The sequence below is a fragment of the Grus americana genome, chromosome 18 (assembly GCF_028858705.1).
Source record: "Grus americana isolate bGruAme1 chromosome 18, bGruAme1.mat, whole genome shotgun sequence".
NCBI classification, from domain to species: domain Eukaryota; kingdom Metazoa; phylum Chordata; class Aves; order Gruiformes; family Gruidae; genus Grus; species Grus americana.
In genome coordinates this window covers 6,750,214-6,768,230 of record NC_072869.1, presented here as the reverse complement: position 1 = coordinate 6,768,230, position 18,017 = coordinate 6,750,214, and the positions used below count along the sequence as shown (strand labels likewise).

Here is an 18,017-nt window from a genome sequence, read left to right as displayed (position 1 = left end):
AGCGAGGGGAAGGTCTGTGGCCAGAGGAGAGGAGCACCAGCCCCCTCACCATCGCAGCCAGAGCTGCTGCGTGCGTGCAGCTTAGACACGGCCGTTCTGCGGGCAGGGTGTGAATTAAGGGGGTCATTAACGTCTCACCTGCAAACTGGAGCAGGATTTTCCCAGAACTGGAGAAGGGGCAGGCAGGGGGATGCTGCAAAGCAGCTGCTCGGCCCCAGAGCACGCCGCAGGCAGCACCCACCCTGCCCGGGGCACAGCGGCTGCTCAGCGCGATCCTTTTGAAAGAAAGAAACCTTTTTCCTTTCCTTTCTCTAAGCATTAGGTGCAACAGGCTGAAGAGGTCACAGCCCTGGAGCGGCCGCCTCCAGCCCGGACTCTTAGCTGGGGCCGTAGCAGAGGCAGACAAGTCCCCACCACCACAGCGGTGAAGGCAAGGCAGAGCCATCTTCTGAACCCTTCGGTGATTGAACGCTCGGATTCTCCTTTCCTTTCTTTGACCGCTGACACAACAGCCTCACCTTGAAGCCTCATTAGAGGAAACGTGAAACCTGGGTGTCGAAGGGCAGGGAGAAGAGAATGCTCCAGCCTGAGTTTCCCTCCGGGTCTCTGTGTTGTGTTTGAATCGTAAGAGCACCATCTTGTGTTTAAACACACCGGACTGCGCCCAGGCCTGCGGCTTTCCGTCCTCTTTACAGTCACAAGCAACAATCCACGTTGCTTCTCGTCAGCTCCCTTCTCACCATCGCTTCAGTGTTTTGTAAAGCAGGAAAACAGTTCTCATACTTGGGTTTGTCACCTCAAAACAGCTTTTTAAGAAGTTAACTATAACCACGCAAAATTGCAACGAGTCCCAAACACCATGCCATGAATCGGAGCATGGTCCAAGGCCACGAGAGCCCCTCAAAGCTTCTTTTACAGTAGGCTTAAACTCGTGCATCAGAGATCATCACGGTGCTAAGTAACATTTACAGACTGTATTGCCCAAACAGCTTTCAAATAGATTACAAGATGATAAAAAGGAAGGTGAAGGCAAAAAGAATCCTTGTTCGCTATTCCATTGTAGGAAATCATATCAGTAAGTTTGAGGTTTAATTTCTAGCAAACAAGTATTTTCCAATAAAGACCATTCACATTAAAATATTTTCACTTCCTGTGTGATTATTAATATTTTATGTATTCTGAATACCTCTTTCTATACTGATACAACCATGATAACATTTGCAGTGTCTGCCACAGCAAGTGGGAGTGCTTTTCCCATTATCACCATGTTCACTGCAGAAGGGCCTGGGGTATTTACAGGGCCGTAAAGCTTCAGTCTCCAAATATAATTTGTAACACCTTAACCTAGTTCACTATTCTATTAGCACTTCTCTCTCAATACAAGATCTGAAAAATTAAATTACTTACCCACAGACCTGAGGTGCTGCCAGAAGTGCTCAAACACATCCAGAGTAAAGATTTACAAAGCTTCTTCCTATTTAATACGCCCACAGTGCAACGACGTGACATGCATGTGAACGGACACATCCCAAGAATAAACACTGCTGAGGAGAGGGAAGTTTGTCAGTACACCTGCTCTGGAGAGGCAAAAATCTTGTGCGAAAACTCCCATAACGAGCATAAAGATTTATTTTCTTGTAAGCACCAAGATGATGACATCTCAAGTCGGTACAACACTGGTAACAGGACACACTGCACACTTTGCACTTCTGAGCCATGGATGATTCCTGCGTTTGCATGCACAAACGGGAAATATTTGCATCCTAGAGGTATTTCAAAAGCAACAGGTTTATGTAGGCCTTCCCTACTGCCCGTGAGAAGCAAGAGTAACATCTGCTTGCGCGTTCGCACAGGCAGGGCAGGACAAGGGACAGGAGGGCATCGCACCCCGAGCATGGCGAGGACGAGGAGAGGCCACCCCAACCCTTCCTCACAAGGGTTAACCGAACATTTCCAGTGGCACGGCCACTCCTGACATACTAATCCAGATAAATTGCTGGGACAAACGTGGTTAGAAAGTGGCAGATGAGCCAGGAAAAAATTAAAACCTGGCTTTAGCCAAGCGTTCCGTTTCTGCAGCAGGAAGGAATCTCTCGTCACCAAGTCCTCATTCTTCTGCCTTATAAATGTACGATTTCCTTTGCCATGCAGTAACCAACGACCACGTGTTTGAGCTTAGATGAATCTTTGGTAAAGTGTTAAGAAAACTTGAAAACCAAATTCCAGTGCCAACGCCTATTTCATCAGAGCTGCAGGTCAGCAGATCTCCCCAGGGGCCTTATCCTGTGGGTCAGCGGCCTGTGGGCCACACGGGAGGCCAGGAGAGCGTGGCGCCGTTTGGGAGCCGGTCAGCAAACTAAGTATTTCTTCAGAGCTTTCGCTTAGGCCCAGTATGAGACAGCACGATCACGCTAGTTGTGGGCTGACTCAAGTAGATTACTACCTGTATTTATGATGGCAATTATTTGGCTGCCAGTGTAAAAAACCCAATTATAATGCCTTCTGGTAGCATCGAACCCCTTTGAACTTAACATGAGACTACAAAGAACACACCAATCCGATGCATGTTTCATATACATATTTATATATATTTCATGTACAAAGTTACATTCTGAACCCCATGGATTCAATAATAGAAATAAATACTGAAATAACTACACTGCTATATGAGCTTTTCTGCTCACAGAAGAGAAGCCTCAAGTTTTAACAGACAGCAAGTTTAACGCTGTAGTATCCATCTCGGATTACAGAGGCAAGTAAAATTCAGCGTAAAGTGTCCAACAGACAAAACTTTCAAAAATTACAGACCATAAAATGTTTAAAATATATGTTTAAAAGATTGAGAAATGTGCATCAACAAAATTAATAAAGGAAACTTAATCTTGTTAGAGGGCGGGAGAGACATTTAGTGTATAGAAAAATGCTTTGAGGTGCAACATAGGTTGTTACAATATGGCATAACCCTGTTAGAAAAAACATTTGATTTCCCTAAAGAACTGTATTTGAGTTTACCGTGTCTTGCTTTACAGAGCAGGGCCTTCACCAGACCCTGTCTCAACAGGGTCGCTTACAAGAGTGCTAAGTCAGGTTTAATCCTTTGGTAACTTTTATAATACTCACATGGAAATAAATATTCAGTTACACAGCATTTTAAAAGACACACGTTCTTTAGAACAGTTAGTATAATAAAACAGATTTAACATTTGTTTGTTACTAAGGCAGCCTATGATAAAGTGTCTACGCTCTGCCAGCTCTATCTGATCCAACGCAGGAAGACCTTTACAAGAAATGGACAATGCAGCAGCTTATACAACGCGTTTCACCTTTACCATGCAAACACCCTTACCCAGGCAAGTAATGTGCTGCATATTTTGTGCTCGAAATGTTTCCAAACTATTAACAAGCTGTAGCTATCAAGAGATTAGCTCCTATTTATATGATGCTTTAATCACATGAGTGTATGCATAAACACATTCTTGAGACGGATTTGTAGGGGTGTATTGTCATCCCACTGCCTGGGGTTTTACGGGCTTTATTCACCATTCAAAGCGACCTTAAGTAGAGTTTATCAATCCCAGTGCACTGTGATGACAATAGGGACCCGCTTAATCTACTGTACCTTAGGACAGGGGATAAAGTTTTTAAATGAGAAATACAGAGAAGTGCACAAGCCTTTTATCTACACCCACAGTGGTACATAGTTAACCTACTGTTTTCTTTAAAACCCTTCCACTTTTGGACAGAAACAATCATTCTCTGAAAAATTTGCAAGAGTTGGCCCACTGAGGTGACGAAAATGGCACGGTGGACCAGATACATTTGGCAAAAGACCAGGTACGCACTTGCCAGATTGAACTGCTCTATTTGATAGCAGTAAAGCCATTCAGAGAAAACGGCTCATCACTAATGAAAACTAAAATGCTATACAAGAACCAAGGAACAGAATTGTGCGCTTTTTTTCTGAGAACATGAGAATGTGACAATCAACCAGTGAATAAAAGCTTTGGAGACTGTGTTTTCCAAAGAGGAAAAAAAATAAATTTAAGAAAATGGCAGGAGAAGCAATGAAACTGCACCACTCACAGTGACGATTCTGCACAACAGTAAAAGTTTAGACAGCATTTTTCTTAGACATCCAATTTCATAAGTTAATTCAGACGTGCTTCAGGTTCAGCACACGTGTCTAAGTTTTAAATAGGTCTTTCAAAGACTGTTTAGTCAGTTTATTTTCTGTATTTGTATAATTTTTAAAAAGCTCCCAGACTTTATATTTAAGCCAAAGTACTTTAAGAGTGACGTTAAAGATGAATTTGGAAAGCAAATTATGAACAACATGCTCTCATCACTTTTGGCATTTTGAAGAGAAAAATACTACCAAGATATTAGACATCTTTAATAAGGATTTTTACTACATAGTTCATGTCCTAAATACATATTTACGAGAGAACAGCTGTGTACAAAATATGTCGCTTAAAAAGTATTTATACATATAAATCTAACCAATAGACCTGAATGGAGTTTTTCTGGTTTATCAGCTATGATATGCATTTGAAAAAGCTGCCTAAATATATATTTACACAATAGACCTCAGCTAAATGTGTTCATTTAAAAAATTAAGAAAATATATAAACACATGTTTGCCTGATAGACCAGAACTGCTCCTATTGCATAAAAATGTTTAGGCAGTTTTAAAAAAGTATTTCTATATTTACTCCTCTGAAACTGTTCAGTTCTCTCACATAATCAAGTTACTAAATTTCTCTGCTAATCTGAACAGAACAGTCCCAGCCTTTTGGGGGTAAATGTTGGATGTTTATTAAAACCCCTCAAAACTTTTACTTTCCAGAGACTAAATGAAAGAGCAAATCTGGGTTTTATAATATTCTGAAGTACAGAAATCATGAAGTGTTTAACTTAGGTCTGATAGTAATGTAGGAAATTCAATGTAAAAGGAAGACAGTCTTCAACTCACGCTTATGGTTAAAAAAATAGATGGTGAGTAGACAGAATGTCAGCCTAATATTAGAGTCTCCTGACTTTCATCAATTTACTCAATCTTAGTGTTACCTGCTAACATTGTCACTAAATTTTATTTTTTTTTTACTAAACTGGGGTATGCAACTACCAAAAAATACATTTTGTACCTAATTATCTGGCACTAAAGTTCCTTTACAATCTCACTTGGGCAGAATGCATTTTTCCTGTACACTCTCAGTCTTTTCTCATGCTCTAATCAAGGTCTCTAACCTTCACACATGTAGTGCCTCATGAGTTTGACCGGCTAGGCAGAGAAGATCATTCTAGTGCTTAGGACATAAGGAGTTAAGACAAGAAAAGAACAAAACATATCCCCTGTTCAAGAATTTTACAGTTATTTTCAAATTTAAATCATCCTAAGAATACCCTTTGGAAACCAAGTGCTTCCATGTGGGGAAATGGAAAAACACTATGCTCAAAATTGCTCATTATTGAGGGCAGCAGTTCTCAAACTTTGAGGTTCGATAGTGAAAACACGTAATTTTATTTAAATATTGTAATCTTAATTCCTATACAATCTCCTCTTGCCCCCCGAAATTCAGATGAATGTAACAAATTAAACCGTATACACTACGTAAGCAAGATTTTCCAGGTTTGAAAACAAAAGCTGAAATTTACAGTTTGCTTTAGCCCTCACTGAATATTTGGATGAGTTTTAATAATCCATCTTATAATTCGTCATTTTTTTAATACTCTGGGAATAACTTTGCTGTTTTACCCAATGCATTATACAGTGAAATGAAGCTCAGTTGTAATAAAGCTGAACTCAAGTGAGACTACCAAAGAAGTGAACTACATTAGATTGCTGTGGTACAGTAAAACTGTCTCAGTTGCTTACTATGGTGTGCACACCAGTTTTGAGAAAGATCTGATTTCATTATACCGTTCCATGTAACACGGGTGCAGTAAAACAGCACAAGCTAATTCCTGTATAGTTAAAGGTATGACAGATTTGCAATATAAAGTTAAACAGCAAAGAAATGCTTCAACATCGTGTAGTGAAACAGGTTTCACAAAATAAAAAAACATGCAGAAGCTTTTTTTTTTTCCTTTTTTTTTTTCCTTTTTCTTTTTTTAAGGTCTCCAGCTGCATCCTACAGGCTCACTCACTGCCACACATTACTTGCCACACTATCAAGTGACTCCTCTCAGCTTTGGCTACAGAAGGTTCAAGTTGTAGAGCTTCTCCAAGGAGTTCAGATTCTCCACCCTCGTCACCTGAAAAACGACAGCTTTGATTCAGACAGACAATAAAAAGCAGTATTGATACCAAATGCAGCGAGACAAGTGACATCTAGATTTACAAGAAAACACTATAAACGACAGTAGTTGCTATATGCTCATATGAAAGTATATTCAAGATTGGCAATATATACATTACAAACTGAAAGACCGTTCATAATTATTTCAGAGCCTACTATTCTGACGGTCATATTCTACAGTTCTAACCCTCCAAGTTAACTGTAGTTTAGGTAACCATTTTCTACATGTTTCATTACTCGCAGCTCTTTGAGGCTGAGAAGTGACAACCTGATTTGCAAACTCGCAGTCCCTCCTAGGCAGAAATGGAGATGGTTATGCTACGAGAAAGTGTGCTAGCATAAAGACATAAGCCAGATAAAGTGCTCTGGAAATAAGAGCAGTAATTCAGCACAAGTGAGACAATGCAACATTCATGTATACGATGAACCTTTCCTCCTTCCCTCCTCTTGTTCCAGTTATTGTAGCTTGTCACAACTCTGCACACACTGGCACCAGACAGCCTTAAGCCTATTCTCCGTTATTGCTCTTCAAAAGAGCAGAACAGGTTTGCGACTGTGTCTAAACTCTTGGTGAAATGAGCTGACGTGGATCAAAGGTGACAGACTAACCACTACACAAAACTGCACGTAGACAGTAATAAACATCAATACAGTGGCAGTCTTGTGGTACAAAGAACATCAGTTTAATCAGATGAAATGGGAACTGACCTACAACTTCAGGAAGGTTTCAAGTCACAGTTTGGCTGGTTTTCTGGTTAGACTACTTTGGAGGTCTGAAGAACGTGAACATCGAACAGTCTAAACTTGCTCTTGAGCCAGTTTGCTGCACTAATGTGGTAACAGCTGAGCTAATGCAGCTGCAGTACTGACGCTTAAGTTCATGGCTCTGCATCATGCCACAAGAACAGCAAAACGCACGTTTGGTATGTGGCTATACCAGCTTGCTCAGAATACGTGCAGGATCTTTAATATTCACTACAGCGCAGCACATAATTGCCTCAAGTCCTGCCATCTGTGTAACTCTGCTGGGGTTACTAGCGGGAACTGGTTTTTCATTGACTAGTGGGATGACAGAATTCGGGCTGGCCTTCGTGGGTTTGTCTTTGTAGTGGCTTTTGTGGGTTTTTTGTTGTTTGTTTTTTTTGAAACACACTATAGACAAATTTAGGCAAGAGGTCAAAACAAGGTCTAGCAGTTGCGACTCCTTTTTATGCACTTTTTGTCAAAGTCTCCAGCTGCAGATTCTAAGCACAGAACCACAACCACTCTCATTTTGTTATATTTCCCCAAAAGCTTCAATTAGCAAAAAGTATTTACACAAGAAATCTTTTATGCACTAGATCATGCAGAAGTGCTATCCAAGAAAAGCAGTGATCAAAATAAGAAGAGCATGCAAAGATAACAGTGAACTACTTTTTCACTTTTCACTCAAAAATGAGTAAATTTTAGTTTGAATGTTCCTCACATAATATATGACTTTTTTTATAGTCAGTCTGCACATTTAAGTAACTAAGGACATGTCTTCCAGTAGTTTGAGACAGAAGACTAACCTGTCAAGCTAAGACTGACAGCACAAACAGTAAGGTGATACATGGTTCCATAGCAGAGTTTCAAATAAACCTTTTTACAGAGTCATCTCAGAGGTCATGGTTTATTGGGAGGAGGAGGAGGAGAAGCTGCAGAGGTGTGTGTGTGAGAGAGAACATAAAGATACTTCTATCCTCGCACTTCCTTAGTACAGACTATATACCGACTGACCACACAAATGCACTCTGCAATCCCAACAGAAGTTATTATACAGTTTATACAGTTAATGACTTTTCAGTATGAAGAGGTTACAACTGATTTTAAAGTCAGTTTTCTTACCCATTCTGAAGTCAATATATCCTTCACCACCACTTATCACCAACATTGATTTTAAGGGACTCTGGTTGAAGGACTCTTGGGCCGGTTTATCAGCTGTTAGCTCTGTTCCACCACTACTTTGTGGGCAAACAACCTGACCTGGATTAAAAACAGAATACGTTTTTATGCCACATCTCACAGAGTAATACCATCTGTATTTACTCATTGGATGACATACTTAATGCCTAATGACAGACTTAACTTTGATTCTAGTATCTCTTCACCGAGGGACAGCAAGCTAGCTTTGTTCCAATTTCATCTCTCTATAGAGATGAAGAATCTGTTCGGGTCAGTTCAATGGAAATCAGAGAATTAAATGCCCCTGGATAGATGTGACAGCACAGGCATGCAGATCTAGAGAATGACATTGAAACAGACTTAACGACTTTCAGATGCACAACTGAAATGATTCAGCGCACATCATCCCATTAAGCAAACTTCTGTCATTTACTTCTAGCACACAAGGTACATACAGGCACTGAGAGGGTATTCAACCAGCACTGCAGCTTCTAGGAAACTCTTAGCTTTTGCAACTGAGAGTCTTTCCTTTGGGGGCTTCTCCCTTACTAGCTCATCCTTCCTGCAGGATGGCAGGCTCTTAAATCAGACCTTCCATCAATTGGCAGTTGACTGTCGTCTTAACAGGCAAGTACTCACTCACCACAGTAACTTTTTTCCAGAAGCAAAGCACTCTTTTCTTTGTGACCAACCCCTTTTCTTCCCATTAAACAAAACTGCACTTAGGAATCAGACAACTCTTGTAAATAAAACATAATAAATTGTTTCTGAACATATGATTTCATACACTTGCTATCTTTGCCTGAACAGTATGTTTAACTAAGCAAACAAGGGCGAAAAAGAAACTTCATTTGAAGAATGGTAGTAAAACCTCACCAGGTACTGCGACAAAAAATTTAACAGCATCACGGTGCCCATGGAAGCAAAGCTGCGCGTGTGCCATTGAACAATACGGTATGAATGTTCCCGGAGTCACTTTGTCACTGTTTTCATCGCCGTATACACGTATTACACTCCCCGGACGGTTTCCGGAGCCTGCTGCTGCTTTATTAGCTGTAAAAAGAAGAGAAGTGTTTTCTACTTGAAAATACAAATTACAGAAATGGTTATTTGTTAAGAAACCTTATGGTACCATCTAAAAGCTAAAGCCAACTTAGATAAAAATGAAACAGGAGGGCAGCAATGCCAATTCAAGACAGAGCTGGAAAGAAAAAAGATTGCATGCTTCGTTATTTTAAGTACATCAGAAAATGGAGCAGGATTCTTATTAGTCTAGCATAAACACCAGATTTTAATATCCTACTTTTGGAAGAAAATAATTTGTGAAAGGACTGTATCTTTCATAGAAAATAAGTACCTCTAACGTGTTTCAGTGTGAGCAAATTCGATGTTCTTAAACATATAATTAAAGACAGTTCCATTCCAACTAATCATAGGGTAACCCCCTTGCCAGCAAAAATTCTCTAAAAATAGCCACCTGTGGGCACAAAGGAGCTACCCTATTATATTTCTACATCTAGTTTTTACTGAGAAGTTTTAAAATCCATTAAAACAAAGAAGTACTCATGCTAGACATACAAGCCATCTCCATTCCAAAGACTATCAAAGTAGTGAAAGAAACAGTGATTTGTAACAAGACAGTAAATGATGTGGATTAATGACAAAGTTATAAGATATGGTATCACATTGGCTGGAAGAAAAACAAAGTCTGTATGAAAGTTCAGCTGCAACACAGGATGATATACTAAACTGCTGAGCAGATTGGTGGCCATTTAGCAAACATAAAACTGCTGCAATGCAGTAACTGCAAGTGGAAAAACATTTAGGAACATACAAAGGGTAAATCTATAAAGTGTGGGAAACAGCCTCAAAGTGGCTATTAGAAGCCTGAAAATAGATTTTTTTGTTCAGGATCTGCACTTACCCCTCAGCCCCAGTAAACGTCCCTGGTGGAGGATTACAGCTAAAGTGAGAAAGGAGGAAAGGGGAAATGGATAGGTATGACAGTAGAGGAGAAGGATTAATGAGAACCCACCACTCTTGCATTTTGGTTTTTGATAAGCAGAGCTTAAAATTTTAGCTCCTAAAACCACTAAATACCTAATTGCAGAAGATTCAATAAAAAGTCACAAAGAACAGCATCTTGTTATAAAAGTTTCAGTACAAAATGGACAATAAAAGCACTGCCACTTTCATGTGCTTTATCACTATAAAGTTTGTTATAGATTAGCGACGTTTCCCCTTTCTCTCTTTCCTTGGCAGGAGGCCACCAAAATAAGATATAACAACTCATGTTTTCAAGTGCCTTTTTGAAACATCATCTGCAGATTTGGAAGATGCCCTGGTATTGAGACCCAGGGAACAGAGATATGCAATTCCTTATGCAAGGATGCAATTGCCTTTGAAAACCATGACTATTTGTAACAAGGGTTCAAACCCACTATCAGGCTACCCACAAACAGTTGTTCTGATTCATGAACAACTAAAAACTGAAATTAAACGGAATAGCTTTAATAGGGAGCTTTTTGTGTTCGCTACTGTTTTAAAACAAACTCCTCTGGAAACATTAAGTTAAGCTTGATGCAAATTAAGAGCTATAATTTTTGAAAGCATGATTTAAACTATTTCTAATTCATGATAGGAAGTCTGTCCTTCCTTAGTACACTCATGCAATGCAAAAAAAGACATTTACTGAAGGCATGGACAATGTAATGGAACAGTATGAGAAACAATGCATGTATGCGCTGTTCAACAAAGCAGGTACAACATGGAGAGTTCTTATTATTAAATTCCCCTAAAATTTCACCTCTCAGCCTGTACTACTTTTATGTAACAAGAGCACAATTAGGACTATCAAAGTACTATATTTTATTTTCTGAAACGTCTGTCCGTGTGTGTGTTAACATTAGTGTCAGGCACAAGTGTTGGGTTTTTTTGTACTTTTAAATGCAATCACTTTACACAGAGATTCATCTCAAGCTTTACCTATTTAAGATTTGTTTTGCCCTTGAACTGGACTGTTCTCCCAAGGTTCAACTGCCCATGTCAGAATGCTTCCCCTCCCATCCCCAAGTAGTTTCGGCCTATGACAAGAGTTTGGGGTCTGTTATTAAGCAGATACTTGGGTTTACATTATTGGAATTTTACCTAGAAGTTGGTGCCCTATTTGTAGAATGTGTTTACAACCCCTGGAAATCTAAACACATCCTTTAAAACTGTCAGTTCTACTGTTGCTCCAGTCCTTTGTAATGAATTCTCAAGAACTAAAGCCAATTGAATTGTATTAGCAACAATACCAACTTGCTCGAAAACACACAAAAAATACTTTGGTGATCATATGGCAATCAAAAATAACATTAATTAGAAAACTAAAGCCATCTCTTACAAGCAATGAACTATCAATGCTGTTGATGCTCATAACACCTTAAGGCTACAAAGCGTCTCTCATTCAAGCCACAGCAACTTTGCTCAAATTGAAGGACAGGAGATTTGAGATGTGGTTTTTTGCTCAGAGTAATTGTAACCACGTACATGGATTAGATGCTAAACATCGCACAGGCCCAATCTGTACAAACCTGAAAGATTCAGACCAGGCAGTAAAGTTTTCTTTTTATTAGCAAGCATCTGAATGGCGTTTAATATTCTCTTTGTGTGTCTACAGCATATTGCACAGTGCTATTCATTTATATTTTACTTACTTTCTGTTAATGGAATGGAGATGATGACACCATTTCCTGTTCCTACCCATAAACGATTACAAGACACCATAAGAGCTGTGATTCTCACAAATGAGAATCCCAGTTTACCAGTACCTAAAAACAAAAGATGCTTTTCATCAAAAATTATGAGCAAGAATAATTTTAGTTCCATAACAGAGAATCTTAACTCCAACTCCCAAACCACGCAGACAAATAATTCCCTCCCACTTCAAACAGAAACAAGGTAGAGGAGTACATTTAAGTTGTAAAGATAACCTAAAAGGCTAAAAAACTCTGTGTTAAGTTATGAACCTATACAGAAAGAGACTAACATGGACTGTGAGAAAGCACAAAAGGTGTAACAGCTCCATAATGCTGCACAATAAAATCTTTGGGGGCTTACGGCATCAGGGCAGCTTTCCAAACAGGAAAAAAGTAATGGTGAGTTGACAGATCTAAGATAATGGTTTCTCATCCATTAAAATTAATTTCTCATCCATCAGCACCATGAGGGGAGCAGAAGGCAGCCAGATGCAATGACACAGTAGTTACTTGTGAAAGATTTCCCATGGCCTGATTACCTGTATTTGTTGTGTTACACAGGTGGTAAAACTGCTCTTATACAAACATTAACAACAAATAAGTCAGAAAGGATATTAACTTCAATAGCAATAAAAACTCGCTATTTTGCATTTGTATTTTCTTGAAAGAGGCAATTTTTCCAGGCAAGTAACAGATTCTTCCCACTCTTAAGATTTAAAAAAAACCCCACACATCAGCACAGTAAAAAAGAGAAACACTTTAGTGTCTCTATCAATTCCTGCCCAACCCAACCACCCTTTTCCTCATTAGTTCTGAGATTTTAGGGACAGCTTAGACATCAGGTAGGATCAACAGACTGTATCAGAAGGCCTATCATGATGCTTTGCAGACTAACTTAGACTTCTATTTGCAGATTCAAGTTTTCATAGACAGGATTTGACTAACCTTCCACCCACCCTTCCAGTGAGAATTCCCTGATCCTTAACAGGAAAAGAAAGCTCCAGACAGCAAGAGGTGTCTTTTCTCATCAACTTACCTAGCATTTTGCTTACGTAAGGTTCAATGTCCACATCTTGTAGATGCTGATACGTGTGCGCATGATAGAGACGCAGGGTGGAGTCCAAACGAATAGACACCCATACCCCATCACCCACCCACGCCAGCTGTCTCACTTGGCTTTCTCTTCTTGGGTGTGCATCAAATGACTTCTGTGAAAGATTGGATTTTAAATCAGAAGATGAAACAAAGGAAAAGATAGATTTCTCTGTTACTCTTACACTGTCAATTTGCTTAAGTCATCTATGACCCTCTGATTTGCAAGATCACAAGCAGATAGTGTTTATTTTAGTTACAATTACCTTTTGATGCTGGTAAAGCAATAGTAAGAGCACTGATCCCCTTCTCTAGAGTGTGATCTCAAAGCCATAGTTTCCTACTGTATCTTCATTTACATTTCCTATCCCAGCCTACTCTGATTCTGTCTCCGTTTTAACATGGACCCTTTCTTGTATGAGGTCCTCCAGTCACAGCACAAGATACATATGCTGAAAAAGTGGTTCTCCTATTCTGTCAAGCCTTGCTCCAGCATACAAACCAAACTCACCTGTGCAAAATACACACTATCCACCAGCAAAACAATTAATGTCACTGTTGTATGACTTCCTTCATTCCCATTTTCCCCATATATAGTCTTCTTCACAAAAAGAGCTTATTAACTGGGTGCTTGATATTTTGAGAAGGGCTGAGCAGTCACCCCCAAAAGGTCTGGCCCATGTCTTGGGCCAATCAGCAGAAGCTGAAGCATTAATCCTGCTAATGGCTTTCAGAAACCTTTGCCACTTCCTGTACTTGAGAGGTGTCAGGTACACATACAACACTGCAGAAACACCAGCTTACACCCCTTACACACAACTGTTTATAACTGGAGGGAGAGTACACTGAAAATTAACACTTATGAACCTCTAAAGTATGTAAAGACAGATTATAGAGAAGGTTACAAGTGGGTGGACAACATGAGGCATGCATGTAGAGGATGTGCTGGGAGCTAGCTGTACAAACTCTGCTCCCAGACACACGGACACTCTCCAGTTCCTGGCCAGCTAGAAGTGGAGAACTAAATCCCCCCAAAATTGGTTTCAATAAGCAAGAACTGTCTTGTCATGGCTTAAAATCTTCCAAAGCAATGAAAACATCTTAAAATGTAATAGTATTTCCCAAGACAAATTTGTTTGGCTGCTTGTTTCTGTACTGATGAACAAATAACTGTTCTCTGGAGTTATGCTGGAGTTTGAGCTGTAGCATGAGATGGGATTAAAACATAACATTTCATTACTTTAAACACCATTTTAACTTACCTCTATTTTCATGGCCTTTGGTTGAACAACATAGATTTTGTTCCTGTAGCCACACCAGACTTTGTCATGTACCACTGTCATGCACCTTATTGAATGATGTGGCCGGCCCAGGTCTAAGAGGTGATAATTTGTCAAATCCCACTGGCCATCTTTAAAAACAGAAGGAAAAGAAATAACAAAACAAAGCATAGGTTCCTATGAGTTTAAAAATCATTAAAAAGTACAGGCAAATATCTTAACAGTCTAATTTTTTTTAAAAGCACTGTAACAATCTGGAAAAGTTAATATAAATTTATGGCTAGGGTCCTCATTTAAAAAAGGCAACTAGTTATATGAACTACCAACATCCCGAATGGTACTTTGTTTTTATATAACAAGGTTGTACACTGACTCATGTTCAAAACACATGAAAACATTTTTAAAAACAGCAATTACCTAGTGCTAACTGGTTTACTTGGCTAGGCGTCAGTATACATTACAATAAGCAACTACCCACACAGCGCTAGGCACTTGCTGCTTGATCGAACATAGAAATGTTGGCCAGTGCATCAAGATTTTTTTAAGTATGCTGCAAGATCTTAGGAGTGGCACCTGAAATCTACTAAAAGCATACTAAATTGGGTCATTCGACACCAAGGAAAATTCTTCTGTGGACTGAGCTAAGCTATGGATCATCACTGACATTTACTCAAGATCCTCAAGGACTGTAAGCCACTAAAGTGAGTTAAAAAAAATAAAGAACACTAAAAACATAACTTCATCCCAGTATCTGCATTAGTGCTGTGCAACCTCTTTAATTCTTCTAAATGTTGAGCACAGGGATTTAAACTGCACAAGGAAAGAATAAATGAATAGGGAGTCTGTGGAAATAAGCCAACAGGTAAGTTCTGGTTACTCATAGTAAGACCTTTCCCTCCAGGTCCTTATTCTGAAGGCTGAAGAACGGAGCTTGTCCAGGACTGGTTTGGGTAGAAATTCTGAAGGGACACTTACAAAATTCTCATTGAAGGATTTCACCACAGACAGTTATTAACACTAATAACAAAACAGAAGCTTGACTATTGACCATGATGAAAAAGCAAAAGAGATGATGATCCAAGTGGACTTTATCAACTAGCTTTTTGCTACTTAGCTCAGACATAACCCATTCTCCTTGTCAGATTAAGACAAAACATTCCAGGAATGCATCAGGACAGTGCAAAAATGGTACCTGAAACTTCAACTGAAATACCAGAGAGATTTCTCAAGGCAACCTATAAAAAGGCCATTGGGGAATACATTTTCAAAACAGTATTTATAAATGGCACATTTCTCCCCTAAACACTGTTACAGCTTCACTGGTTTCAAGACCTAATAGAATGCTTACCAACTCCTCGGTGAAATATTGCTAGTGTTCCATCAGCTAGTGCAACTAATACTATTCCTTTTACATGTCTGTGAAAAGAAAGGAGGCAGGAGAATATATACCATTAGACTGCATTTCTCAAAATGCAAGTTTAAAGTAAGGTAGAAACATTTTGTATTTCAGCATATTTTTCTATTCACATTAGCCCTAGTGTTTCAATTTCTACAACATAGCTCAAGAGAAAGGACAGTAACAAGGGGTCAAAATCCAGTTGAGAAAGCTTAAAATACAGTTATCTACAATGCCTGAAGAAAACTGAAGAAAACATCAAGGATAACAACCTATAACTGTTTTGAGTGTATAGCTACAGCTCATCATTTGAGCTACAGTATTTTCAACAGATACTATTGATACACTATCAAAAGGTTGCTTTTATTTTCCTTACATCCCAAATTATTTCCACTGCCCCTCAAAGGCTATGCACGCATTTATGGGAACTGACATTCCCAACATCTGAGGACAAAATATAAAACTTCTTTGCAAGTATTTTAACAAACATTCATTGTTATTTACGTGACTTTCTTTCAGGACTTACACAATACTGAGAATAGAATCTTTAAGTTTAATGGCATGAACACATTTCCTCCACTGGGCCACTGACGAATGAACATACAAGCTGCAAAGACAAATCAGGAGGGATTAAAAGCACTAGGAAAGGTCTACCAGCCAGGAAAAAAACCAAACAAAACCCCTATAATTGAAATCCATCAGCAAAGGGAAAATAGTTTTCAGTGGAAGATGAAAACTTATGTATAGATTGAAAGAAAGAACTACACGAGCAGGCAGAATGTTTTTTCAGAGCCCAAAAAACATTACCAACTCCTTTGCAGATACATCTGCAGTAAAAAGGGCAATATATTTTTCTAGCATAGTAAAATATTGAAAGTTATGGAATTACCAGACCACAACAATTCCTTTGACTACAAAAAAAAACCCCAACCAAAACTTTCCTGCAAATAAGTGTTATCCATCAAAGAGAGCTTGCTAATCAACTATGATACTTTGAGTTCTATAATGCCTAAATGTAGCAAAGCATACAAAGTTTAGGCTCTCTTGAGGCCTTCTTGCACTTTATCTTGACTCAAGAGAGTTATCAGGCCTGTGGGCACAAGCAGCATGTTTAAAATATTTTTTCCAAATAAATTTAAGAAGATTAGCATTTTCTTACCATCCATTCTGTGCTCCAAGCCACATTGTCGGTAAAAGGCTACTCATTTTCTGTGCTTCTTCTCTAACTAAATCTTGCTCATTTGGCAAAACTGCAACGTCTTTATATAACTCTGACTCAGTACTAAAAAAAACCCAAACCAACAGTTAAAATACATCAAATAAAGTGCACAGATTACTCAGATTATAGCCTAGGTATTTACTTAATTGCTGCTAGTTTCTACACTGACTTTTGAAGCACATAAGGTATTTAAAAAACCCAGTAACTGTGCATGAAAGTACGATAGAGATGAAATTCATTGTTATTGAGGTTTTCAAGTGGCCATTTACTTATACAAGGAAATTCAGGTTCCATTCAAGCCTGTCAGTATTGCCGATATCTGTGGGAAATGGTGGAAGACAGTCACAACATCAGACACATGTTAAGAGAAACACTTATAAAAAAGTTGTATGATACTTTTGTGCCTGTATGTGGAGAGTGAAGATTCCTGAAGATTTGAATTACTGATTACTTTCAAGCTTCTTCTCCACTCCTCTAACTACTCACAGATTGACTATTCTGACAAAAGAAACATACATTTGACCAACCAGTTGATTGGAAGAAAGGAGTGTAATTTTTATTTATTTTGACATCAAACAGGGAATTGAAATGGGCATGTCTAGATCAGCACCAGTGTCTTGGTTTCAGCACAGATAGTTTTCTTCCTAGCAGTGGGTGTAGTGCTGTGTTTTGGATTTAGGATGAGAACAATGTTGATAATGCACTGATGTTTTTAGTTGTGGCCAAGCAGTCAAGGACTTTTCAGCTTCTCACACTGCCCTGCCAGAAGGCAGGGGGTGCACAAGAAGCTGGCAGGGGGCACAGCCAGGACAGCTGACTCAGACTGGCCAAAGGGATATTCTATACCATATGATGTCATGTTCCATATATAACTGGGGGGTGGGCCGGGACATGGGGCAGCTCAGGAACTTGTTGAGCATCAGCTTCGGGTGGTGAGAAATTGTGCTGTTCATAATTTGTATTGTATATTTTTATCATTATTATTATGTTCTTCCTTTTCTGTCTTATTAAATTGCCTTTATCTCAGCCCATTCTGGAGGCGTCTGAACTAAAGGCATACAAGTTCAC

General features: G+C 39.1%; 1 protein-coding gene across 9 annotated transcripts in view; it reads right to left on the bottom strand.

Annotated features, from left to right (window-relative positions):
- Positions 1–2,564: 2,564 nt before the first annotated feature.
- The window catches only part of SPAG9 (sperm associated antigen 9), a 64,741-nt gene continuing 49,288 nt past the window's right edge, over positions 2,565–18,017 (bottom strand). For 4 of the 9 annotated variants that reach the window (XM_054846178.1, XM_054846181.1, XM_054846186.1 and 1 more), the window contains 10 exons: positions 16,890–17,012; positions 16,257–16,337; positions 15,683–15,750; positions 14,317–14,465; positions 12,999–13,170; positions 11,921–12,034; positions 10,147–10,185; positions 9,099–9,275; positions 8,166–8,303; positions 2,565–6,255 (listed from right to left, as the gene is read on the bottom strand). In XM_054846178.1, coding sequence (XP_054702153.1) covers positions 6,140–6,255; positions 8,166–8,303; positions 9,099–9,275; positions 10,147–10,185; positions 11,921–12,034; positions 12,999–13,170; positions 14,317–14,465; positions 15,683–15,750; positions 16,257–16,337; positions 16,890–17,012 — 1,177 coding nt within the window. In that variant the 3' untranslated portion in view covers positions 2,565–6,139. Of the gene's footprint in view, positions 6,256–8,165; positions 8,304–8,375; positions 8,559–9,098; positions 9,276–10,146; positions 10,186–11,920; positions 12,035–12,998; positions 13,171–14,316; positions 14,466–15,682; positions 15,751–16,256; positions 16,338–16,889; positions 17,013–18,017 lie in introns of those variants that run through there. The other 5 variants (XM_054846179.1, XM_054846183.1, XM_054846185.1 and 2 more) reach the window with 3 other exon arrangements.